General features: G+C 42.5%; 1 protein-coding gene across 3 annotated transcripts in view; it reads left to right on the forward strand.

Annotated features, from left to right (window-relative positions):
* The window catches only part of LOC111969667 (protein MTSS 2), a 110,734-nt gene that overhangs the window by 62,974 nt on the left and 35,754 nt on the right, over positions 1–12,006 (forward strand). For all 3 annotated transcript variants that reach the window (XM_023995828.3, XM_023995829.3, XM_023995830.2), the window contains exons 5-6: positions 8,128–8,219; positions 8,330–8,404. In XM_023995828.3, the coding sequence (XP_023851596.1) occupies positions 8,128–8,219; positions 8,330–8,404 (167 nt within the window). The remainder of the gene's footprint in view (positions 1–8,127; positions 8,220–8,329; positions 8,405–12,006) is intronic.

A 12,006-nucleotide genomic window follows, 5' to 3' on the forward strand; every position in this document is an offset into this window, starting at 1 on the left:
GAGAGATTAACATGCATATCATTGTTAGCTCTCTGTGTACATTTAAGGGCCAGCTGTGCTGCCCTGACCTAAGTCCCTCTTTGTGGCACATGATCACACGACTGGACAGAAGTCCAGGTGCGACAAAATTAGCGCCTCTAGGACCTGCCGTGTTGATAGTGTTGTTAAAAAAGCAGAGCTGCGCTTTATTATGGACAGACTTCTTCCTATCTTAGAGTTAGTTGWGTTTTAGGGTTTAGTGAATGATTTGTCCCAAATACGATGCTTTTAGTTTTTGAAATATTTAGGACTAACTAATTTCTTGCCTTCCATTCTGAAACTGACTGCAGTTCTTTAAGTGTTGTGGTAATTTCACTCGCTGTAGTAGCGGACTTGTAAAGTGTTGGGTCATCCGCATGCCTTTTATTCAAAGCCAGTGGCATGTCGTTAGTAAAGATTGAAAAAAGTAAGGGGCCTAGAAAGCTGCTCTGGGGAATTCCTGTTTTTACCTGGATTATGTTTGAGAGGCTTCCATTAAAGAACCCCCTTTGTGTTCTGTTAGACCGGCAACTCTTWATCCTCAATATAGCAGGGGGTGTAAAGCCATAACGCGTGTTTTTCCAGGAGCAGACTATGGTCGATAATGTCAAAAGCCGCACTGAAGTTTAACAAAACAGATCCCACAATCTTTTTATCATCAATTTATCTCAGCCAATCATTTCTGTAAGGGCCGTGCATGTTGATTGTCCTTCCCTATAAGCGTGCCGAAAGTCTGTCAGTTTGTTTACTTTAAAATAGCATTGTATCTGGTCAAACACCATTTCCCCAAAAATTTTACTAAGGGTTGGTAAGATACATTGGTRGGATATTTATGCCAGTAAAGGGGGCTTTACTATTATTGGGTAGCGGAATGACTTTTGCTTCCTCCAGGCCTGAGGGCACCCACTTTCTTGTAGGCTTAGATTGAAGATATGGCAAATAGGAGTGGCAGTATCGTCTGCTGTTATCCTCAGTAATTTAACATCCAAGTTGTCAGACCCTGGTGACTTGTCYTTGTTGATATACAACAATAATTGTGACCCAATTTAGGAAACTAGGCTTATGTCGCAAGTCACAACTTCACAGGAGAAGCAAACATTTTTTTTTATCAAAATGCTTTTTTTGTGGCATAAATGCCTTCTCGACCATGTGAACTTTCATGTGCCTTAATAACAAACTTAAATACGAATAAAATTGTTACATTTCGCTGCATCCCGCTACCGGGATCGATATGACAACAGCCAGTGAAAGTGCAGGGCGCCAAATTCAAACAACAGTAATCTCATAATTAAAATTCCTCAAACATACATGTGTTTTATATCATTTTAAAGGTCATCTTGTTGTTAATCCCACCAAAGTGTCCGATTTCAAATAGGCTTTTCAGCGAAAGCACCACAAACGATTGTTAGGTCACCACAAAACCACAATAAGCACAGCCATTTTTCCAGCGAAAGATAGCAGTCAGAAAAAGCAGAAATAGAAAAAAATAATCACTACCTTGATTATCTTCATCAGATGACACTCATAGGACTTCATGTTACACAAATACATGCATGTTTTGTTTGATAGTTAAATATTTATAACAAAAAATCTGAGTTTACATTGGCGCGTTACATTCACTACGTTCCAAAAACATCAAGTGATTTTGCAATAGCCACATCGTTTCAACAGAAAATACTCATCATAAATGTAGATGATAATACAAGTTATACACATGGAATTATAGATATACCTCTCCTTAATGCAACCGCTGTGTCAGATTTCAAAATAACTTCACAGAAAAGCAAATCATCAATAATCTATACTGATGATTCATTCACAAAAATACTTACATCCGAATCCAAATGCATAGAATCAGCATTGTATTTGTGAAGCTATTTATGTCCCTAGCTACTTTAGTTAGCGCGTTTGGTAAACAATTCCAAAGTCACAAAGCGCGTCCACTATAACGTGACGAAATGTCCAAAAGTTCCGTAACAGTCAATAGAAAACAGTCAAACAATGTACTGAATCAATCTTTAGAAGTTGTTAACATACATCTTGAATAACGTTCACAAGCCGGAGAATTAGATTGACTTCAGAAGAGCGGTGGAACGGAGGTCCTCATGTGAACGCGCATGTGAAAGCATGTCAGCTCGTGGCAGACCTGACTAATTCCTGTCTCCTTCGGCCCCCCTCACATTAGTCATCAGACAAAGTTCTATTGACTGTTGACATCTAGCGAAGCAGTAGGGAAGTGAAAAAACTCAAATCAATATCTCACTGTAATTTCAATGAGAGCTTGGTTGAAAATCTGGCACCTCAGAAAAAATTCAAACAGGAAGTGGAACTTCTCAGGTTTTTGCCTGCCATATGAGTGCTGTTATACTCACATACATAATTCAAACAGTTTTAGAAACTTCAGAGTGTTTTCTATCCAATACGAATAATAATATGCATATATTAGCAACTGGGACTGCGGAGCAGGCAGTTTACTATGGGCACCTCTGTGCACCTTTCATCCAAGCTACTCAATACTGCCCCTGCAGCCATAAGAAGTTAAGCCACAGAAAAAGWGAGCAACCTTCCCTATAGCCATGATTGGCTGAGATAATGAGTGGTTTGGGCATGCCAAGAGAGGAGTTCGGATTGGTCTGCCATGTAGAAGGCTTCTGTCTATTTGCCAGGTCAGTCTGTGTTGGTAATCCTGTCGAACACAGCTTTTTTTTATGCATTGTGTAGTGGAGCTGCGTAAGTGTGGCTCACCACTTTCTGGAGGATCAAGTTTTGAAATCCGTGGATTTAGAGTATGATAGTTAAAGAGATGGAGAAAACACATGTCTCCGGATTACATCTTTTTGATGGACACGTCTCCCTATCAGGAATGCCATACCACGGTTGCCCTTAGTTTGAAGATGTAATCCGGAGACAGGTGTTTTCTCCATCTCTTTAGCTATCATACTCTAAATCCACTGATGATGATAGTCCAGCATTAGCTAGCTACATTTTTAGATTTTACACATTTCTATTTTGACAAAGTGGTTTCATTTCAAGCTAAAGTGTACTGTTAGCTAGCTAGCTGATGTTATTCTTTTCCCAGAGCCATTCATTAGKTAACGTTACGRGACGTCTGTGATCTTAAACGTTGTTTACCTAGCTAGCAAGCTATATGCCTTAAGCTGACGTGTACTGTTAGCTAGCTAACGTTAGCTGGCTGGCTCCCTAGCTGACGTTATTATTTGTATCCCAGAGCCATTTGCTTTTCTAGGTAGAGCCTAATGTTAGCTAGCTAACATTCAACCTGGTTGGTTAGCTCCCAGCACTGGCATTGTTGGCTCTGTTCATTGTTGTTTAACTAGCTAACATTGTGACGTGTGTACAATACCTGTTGAATATGGCCGGTGTCAGTAAAAGTCTACAAAAAAAAGRGTKATGAAATTGTTGCCAACACAGCTGGTTAGGCTGTTTCATGTTATCCAGAGGTAAACAAATCATCGGCCAGAGCGTCAAGTGTGCGATCTGAACMCTCCGAGAGCGAAACGAGATGGGTGGGTCTAAAGRTCAAGAGGGTGTGAACGCTGTTGAATGGGTGTAGACAAAGAAGAGKTCTTCACTAGYTACCAAAACATTAAAAGGCCAGTTTCTCAAAAGTGAGGTTACAAGTTGATCAACTTTCAAAGCAGAATTACTTTCCGATTGTTCCTCAAATGCAGTTTCTGATATACCATTTTATAGCTCTGAGTCTCTACTTTTATCCAATGTATAAAATAAAAAAAACATTTCACATTTTGCTACATAAGACCAAATCCAGGTGGTGAGTGTCAATTGTTTCACCTCTTTCATACTCACTTTTCAGAATTCAAAATTACAATACTTGTCTTTCATAATTTGGTCAGTTGTACTTGGATGTGTAGTGTCAGCGTTTGTTGCTAGCATGTCATGCCTAAGTTTGCTGATCTTGCCAATTAAAAAAATAATAATAATCTGTGGGTTTTATGATGAATGCAATGATTCATTGGATGGAGTCGAGTTTGCCTTTTTRCCCAAAATTTCATTTAAGGTGCTCTTAATGCTTTTTACTATCAGTCTTTGTCATTTATCATTGTTTAATAGTTTGGTTTCTTCTTGTTTCTATTCAGTTTAGTCACAGGATTTCTCAATTTTAAGTACGTTTGTGTAGCCAGACTTATTTGCCGTTCCTCGCAACCATACCATTTTTTAAATTCCTCATCAATCCATGGAAATAAGCAATTTCATAAATGTCATGTGCAGTGTCTGGTTGCTCCTCATTACACACAACTGACCAGCAAATATTATTTACATCATCAACAAAGAATCACTACAAAACTTTTTGCATGACCTCTTATACGTTATATTAGGCCCCGTCCTTTGGAACTTTGGTTTTCCTAGATATGGCTATGATATTGTGATCACTACATCCTATGGATTTGGATACTGCTTTACAGCTGATTTCTGCAGCATTAGTAAAGATGTGATCAATACATTTCATTCATGTGCTGTTTGTAAATACCCTGGTAGGTTGACTGATAACCTGAACCAGGTTGCAGGCACCGGTTACATTTTGAAGCTTTTTCTTGAGTGGGCAGCTTGATGAAAGCCAGTCAATATTAAGGTCACCCAGAAAATATTCCTCTCTGTTGATATCGCATACATTTATTATGCATTTCTCACACATTATCCATATTCTGTCTGTTAGCACCTGGTGGTCTGTAGCAGCTTCCCAGACAGAATGGGCTTTAGGTGAGGCTGTTGKACCTGTAGCCATGTTACTTCATCAGTATTTAACATATCCTCTCTAAGCTTAACAGGAATGTGGCTCTGAATATAGATCGCAACACCGCTTTCGGTAGATGTTATAACCACGTATTGCTACCACTGTATCATCAAAGGTATTATCTAAGTGCGTTTCGGAGAGAGCCAGAATATGAATGTCATCTGTTACTAGCAAGTTATTGATTTCATGCACCTTGTGGGCTATTTTTGCACTTTTCTGCAATGCTTGATTGTTTTTATTGCTTTACTGGGAAGCTTATCAGAAGTAGACATGACAATGTTATGTTTATATATTTGTTATTTATTTATGTTTGAGCTGATAGTGCCGTGTTAGCTGCACACAGTGGAATTTCTACTAGGGCACACCACCTCAGTGCTAACAGTATAKATCTGGTTCATAGGCACATGATTGCTGTATACGTTAGCTGTAGGAATGACAAAGGCATTCAGGGGAGTTAGAGGYACATAAAATTAGGTTAGTTACATTGTGACTGCCAACGCACATGGGATAATATACATTTGCTACAGCAGTATGACAACGCAGCGACACAATGGTAGGGATGATCTAAACTGGATTATCTAATCCAGGAGCCAAGATTATTTGGATAGACTCCGTCATTCCTGTAGAGCATCTTCTGTTTCCAGAAGGTGTCAAAGTTTCCCATAGAAGTTATTCAAAAAGAGCTACAGTAATATTTTAGTCAGGTGTAAAATGCCAGTAGCCTGCTGAATCTTTCACACCTGCGGCCCAACGATGGTACCGGACCTGAAATAATTGGCCACTTTCTGGAATCTTTCAGAGCTAGAATCAGTCCTTTTTAAAATTCATTTTCAGCTGTTCCGAGCTAGCCCTCTTAATGTTGTTTGACCCCACGTGGACTASGACAGCGTCAGCTCCTGGCAGCTGTCATAGAACAGTCGGAAGCATCCTTGTAATGTCTTGTAGTCGTGCTCCAGGATAGCACAGGGTTTTTGCACCGGGAATCAAGATTTTTCTTACCCTAGAGCTGCTGATGACGACAGTTTGTGCAATTGCTGAGGAGGTCCGGCCGTTCTTTCGCCTCGAGGTTTCGCAAACCCCTAGATGACTGTGGGGCCCAATGGACCCGAGACAGCTCTAGTATCCATTGTGGATGAGGAATGTGCCGGAGTCTTAAGATAGCCTCACTGTCATAATGAGGGGGTGAGCTCTGAAGATCTGAACCCGAGGTAGAAGCCACCAGAGATGGAGACAGAATAGAGGACAAAGGCGCAGGTACTTCCGGATCCAATCTCGAAAGCCCCCAGGGAAGGATCCGGATCCTCTGGATCAAGTGCGGTGAAGCTGTTTCTCGTCTGTGTCCGGGCTTACCTTCGCCGAGGAGGCCCCYGCTGTGTTCGACTTCCACGGCGAGTGACATATCTCTATGGCTAGTTGGTAGGATCGAGAACAGGAACTTCGACCAAGTCCTCCAGGACAGGAGCATCKTACTAACTCCATTCTTCAAGGAAGCGGGCGACCCCTTCAGGGAGGGATCCCRGCAGAGACATGGTGGCGACACTTCCATCAGGCCAGAGCGGCGTCCGGCTACTGGGGTAGAAGAGAAAGGAACAAGTGGGCGGGCGTGGATTCCKCAGTAGCTTGTGTAAGTTCGTTACTTGTTTGCTAAGAGTAGCCACTTCGCCTTCCATAGTCCTCTGAAAGCAAACAGTTGCTACATTGAAAGTTCAGACTTTCCACATTGTCCCGGAATAAAGCAAAATAAACAACTCCTGCAGTGTTGACAATTCCACTTTGAACATATGGGGTAGTGTGTGTGTGGGCCAGTGAAGACATCTCATTTTTAATCAATTTTAAGCTCTGGCTGTAACACATTAAATTGAAAAAAATCAGGGAGTGTGAATACTTTCTGAAGGCACTATATCGGGCATTCCTCCAGAAACCACAGAGCGCTGTCCCTTTTCTAGGATTATGACCCTGGCTAACTCTGCAATTAAAGCCCAAGTGGATAACAGCAGGCTCGCCTCACGCTACTATCCTGAACCCAATTTCCCCTGCCTACTTCAGCCCCAGTAAATCCATCCAGGCTCTGCTTAGGGTCCTTTCTGTTGCTCTCAGTGCACCGATGAGACAGACAAATMAACATTTTGTAATGTAAAATCACCCTGAGAATTGATTGTACTTACAGCCAGTGCTCTCTCGAAGCCTGACACATGGTTATAATGGGACTTCGGCTGTGGGTGGATGAGAGATTGGATTGTTGCTCTGGTACCATTTGCACGGTACTAAGCCGGGCCGAGCTCTACTGAGCTGGCCTGGTTACACATTAACCATAGTTGCTGGAACCATGCCCGGAATTGACAATGTGAAAATAAAATATCAGAGCCAGCAGAGTATGGTTTGGGTCAAGATGGTACTGTGAAAAGGGTGTGCCTATACGCTAGCCCAGGCTGCAGCCTACTTTCCCCCTCTTCTGAGCTGCTACTTTAGGATAATTTACTCGCTTTTCTTTTTCAGTCTTCATTTWATTTTTTATTTAACGAGGCTCGCTACACCTGACGTGAAAGTTTTGAACACTGTTGCAGTTTTAGGATTTGGTGTAAGTCCTGGCAGTGTCTCGTTCCATATTTTCTTATTTCTCCCTCTATAATTTCCATCAGTCTCCTTCTGACATGCTTCATTGTCTTTATTTSAATGGATTACGCAATGTCAACTCATTGACCGCCCAGCCTCAGTTGAAATTAACAAGGACTGACACCAAAATCCCAATGATCCCATTGACCTTACTGTACATAGGCCCAACCCAGATATGGGCTCAGCTCTGAATAGGCCGTTAGACAGTAGAGGGAAGGGAAACTAACAGACTTCTGATTTAACCTATAAGATGTATTACTAAGATTTCTTTCATCATCAGCTTGGCCTAGTTTTCCCCAGTCACCCTGTGTGTTGGGCGCAGTGATGTGAAAGTGTTAACAGTGCTATCTCACAAGTTTAAACACATATTGTGTGCTAACCTGTCATGGCTGATCAGCTCAGGCTTCATGACATGGAGCTATGTCGGGTATGTGAAGATAGGAGTTCACAGCCTACCTGAGACAATGRTCAGTCTAATTGCTTTTCTTCACAAGCTATGGTGTTTTGATTACCTGGTTAATCTAGTTTATGACCACCCGCCTATCAATAACAATTACTTAGATGGATCAGTCATCGACCTGAAAAAAAGCCCCGCTTTGTTTCCATTGATAATTCAGAATTTGATGAAGTTGAATCGTATCAACTAGTCTGGAGAAGATTCCAGGTGAACCACTGTATTTTTCACTGTAATGTAACGGCTGGTCTATTGGGTTTCACTGTAGGGCACTAACAGATACCCTGATCAGCCCCCTGGAGCTGAAGATTGAGGAGTGGAAGAAGGTGGCCAGTCAGTTGGACAAGGACCATGCCAAAGGTAGGAGASCGTACATACYCAAATAGGCGTACATGCATACAATTATGAAACGTCTGAGTTATCCGACTCATTTCACTGAGACTTTATCCCCTCATGTCTTCCCAATGCAGAATACAAGAAGGCCAGAGCAGACATAAAGAAGAAATCCTCAGATACAATCAAGCTGCAGAAGAAGGTTAAGAAAGGTACGGGTGTCTGTTTCAAACTCTCTTAAGTACTGTGTGATGTGACACTCTCTGGCCCAGATAAGAGGGAAACACCCGTAGCAATGTGGCCTAAGCATTTTGAGGGAGGGAGGGGGGGGGATTGGACTACACCTAAATAGAAAGTGTGATTCAAAGCAGCGAGCAGCGGAACAGTCATTACCGAGGTTCAGGTTACCTTAACACAGCTGGCTTTGTGAAAGGAGACAATGTGGTTTGTCCACACCCGCAGCTGTTACGGTGCCCCTCTTCGCCAATCCATCACACCACACCTTCAATGTTCCTCTCCCGTAGACGGTATCGTTTCAGCCAGGTTGTGGTTGTGTAGCTCTAGCTGAGGACTTTTTTCTTGGTCTCCGTAGTGAGAGGCTGTAAAGATAAATACATTTTCCCCCAGATGTAAAATTCGATGACAATAACGACAATCTTACCTTGTTAGTTAGCAAAAAGCTTAAACGTGATAATCCACCTCCCCATTCTGACTTTTAAATGCATGGCCAGTAATGATGTCYTGACTATCGCAGATCTGCAGCTCTGAACTATGAATTGAGCTTCTGTCGTCTTTGAGAATTGAAGTCTTTGTAGACCACACCATGACGACTGAGAAAGTTATTGGTGTCGCAAAGCAGAACTAGCATATGAATATTTGGATACCCAGGGCTCCAGACTGCGACCATTTAGTCACATTTGATTAACCTTGTGACTTGGCTGTGCGAGTAAAATTTGTATTGGTTGCATAGTTACGAGCTGCACATTCTACAAGCTCATCTCACTCCAAACGTCAAAATATTTTTGGCTACTAAAACCATGATTTGGTCAAACTGTATTCTGGGGCCTTAGTGTCAAAAAAGTGATGAAACCGTTACGTAGCATATTAAAGCGGCACATTTTGTAGTGCTTCTCTTTGTAATYTATTAATTGATATTAGAAGAGGTGCCCAAAAATGGCACACTCATTTTGCTTTTCACATTATCCAATATGGCTGCCGATACTGAATCCGATTTTGGAAAGGTGATGTTACTGTTGAATTTGTTGCCATATATAATACAAATCTTGTGTATCTATATTCGGAGAGCCTGTTTCTGTCCTGCCCTTGACTTTGGTGCAGYGCATGTGATGTCCATAGCCTCTTTTTCGCAAAACTCCCWMATGATCTCAAGAAGATTGCGTTTMTCTAGCTGTGTCCATTCCAGGTGGTGCATGTACAGGCAGACCATCTATMGGAGGAAGGATGTCAGCGTTGTGCAGCAGCTGAAACCTGGTCCCGACTGKGTTTGAACGCTCCTTGGCGACAACAGCTCCAGAGCATCAGTTGTTAAACAGGAAATAACAAAAAAAAATGAAGACATTACAACCTTGCACAACATCAATTCACCGCCCAAGTTTAGATAAGAATAATAACCTCATGCAATGAAAATGATATTCAGCTGAAGTGCTGGTACTGCTTGAACTGTGGCAGCGGCCTGAAGTACAGAGACAGGTGTTGTTGCCAGCCATAGCTTTCCACCAGCACCYTACCATCCTCCACAAGCAATCGCAAAGTGCCAATCATGTTGGAGGCCAATTAAATAATCAAAACGTGTTGTTTTGCTTTACTTACCATGTGTTGTCATCGATTCCTTGTAGAAACACCACACTGCTACTGCTTTTGTCACATGGGATGGCAGCAGCTTTCCACCAGTGTTTGTGTCCTGGTTGGCGTCCTGGTAATACTACTGCATTTTCCTCTGCGTAGTTGTTGAAGTTCACAACTAGCTGCAAGTCCTCATGCTTCAGGTGTAACCTGTGCTTGCTTTTGGCCAGCTCTCTTTTTATTTAACTAGGCAAGTCAGTTAAGAACAAATTCTTATTCGCAATGGCGGGCTACCCCGGCCAAACCCGGATGGCGCTGGGCCAATTGTGCGCCGCCCTACGGAACTCCCAATCACGGTCGGATGTGATGCAGCCTGGATTTGAACCAGGGACTGCTGTGACACCTCTAGACCGCTGCGCCACTCAGGAGCCCCCCCCCCCCCCCCAATTCCCCAATTACATCTTCATTATTTAACCCTCTGATTTCCCTCAGTTTTTTTTSTMRGTGTTTGTTTTATGTATWTCGGTCCTTTTCGTGTGGGCTTGGTATTTACTTCATGGAATGTATATTATTGAGTAAAGTTACTTTTATTACTCATCTCTGCTGTCCTCTGCTCCAGCTACACCCAAATCGTTACAGCACGAACTGTAATTTGTTCTGAATAAGAGCATCTGCAAAATGGCAAATGTAAAATGGAGGCGTCTTTTATTCCGTTAACTCTCAAAAACATACCGGATCTGACAAGATRGCACCTTCACCCTTGCCTATTTTACCAGTCTAACCGTGAAAATATCAGTGACTACAACCAAGATTTAGAAAGAAGTGTGTATTTTGGAAACGTTAGATCCAGCGCCTTTGCGTTTTTATATTTGGAACCCATTTTCTTGGTCTTTTGAGAGGATTATTGGAGGGTGTAGGGCTTGCCGCTTGTGAGCTGTCTGCTTTGGGTACCATAGCACATAATAGGAAATCAGGGATCATGATAGTGGTCAAAGTTGTGCACTATATAGGGACTTWGGGTGCAATTTGGTACGCAAACACTCAGGTCTATTAATGGAGGCAGGCCTGCTACCCTGAATCCTACTCCAGGGACTCATCTCTATCATAAGGCTTTTATTCAGGGTCCTGTTGGATCCCTCTTTCCAACAGCTTTTGTATTCCTTTCTGAGCCCAGTTAGAACATGTGATAATGAATTCAGTTAGCCTATTGTGTGTGAGTGTGTATAGTTATCCTACTGTGTGTGTGTGTTATGTAATTGGTAAGTGCATGCATGCATGCATATGGAAGGTGTGTTTGAAGTATTGAGGTGCATGTGTCAGAGAGCGAGAGCCCCCTTCCCTTTCTTCCTGACAGCCAATTGTATGTGGAATCTGTTGTCGTAGCAGCTGGACACAAATGAGTAGGCAGTRACACACCCTCTCTAGTCTCTTTATAGACCCCTGCATACCACACAGCGTTTGTCAACACACACATCCGTTTTGCTGCTCGCCATTGGCCTTCACTCCGGTTCATCTCGTGCTCTCGACATGCCTGCAGCATGCATCTTCCCAGAGAGCACACTGACACAACAGTTGAAGAGGAGTGGTATCTTATGTAGTATCCTCTTACGTAGGTGCTGGGGTTGGAGCATGGACTCTACAAGGTGTTGAAAGTGTTCCACAGGGATCGTGGACCATGTTAACTCCAATGCTTCCCACAGTTGTCAAGTTGACTGGATGTCCTTTGGGTGGTGGACCAGTCTTGAATCACACTGTAAACTCTCGTGTGTGAAAAACCCTGCAGCGTTGCAGTTTAACTAGAACCGGTGCACCTGGCAACTACTACCATACTCCATTCAAATGGCACTTAAATATTTTGTCCAGCCCATTCACCCTCTGAATGGCCCACATGCACAATCCATGTCTCAATTGTCTCCAGGCTTAAAAATCCTTATTTAACCMGTCTCCTCCCCTTCATCTACACTGATTTGAAGTGGATTTAACAAGTGACATCAATAAAGGGATCATTGCT

The sequence above is a fragment of the Salvelinus sp. IW2-2015 genome, linkage group LG11 (genome assembly GCF_002910315.2).
Source record: "Salvelinus sp. IW2-2015 linkage group LG11, ASM291031v2, whole genome shotgun sequence".
NCBI classification, from domain to species: domain Eukaryota; kingdom Metazoa; phylum Chordata; class Actinopteri; order Salmoniformes; family Salmonidae; genus Salvelinus; species Salvelinus sp. IW2-2015.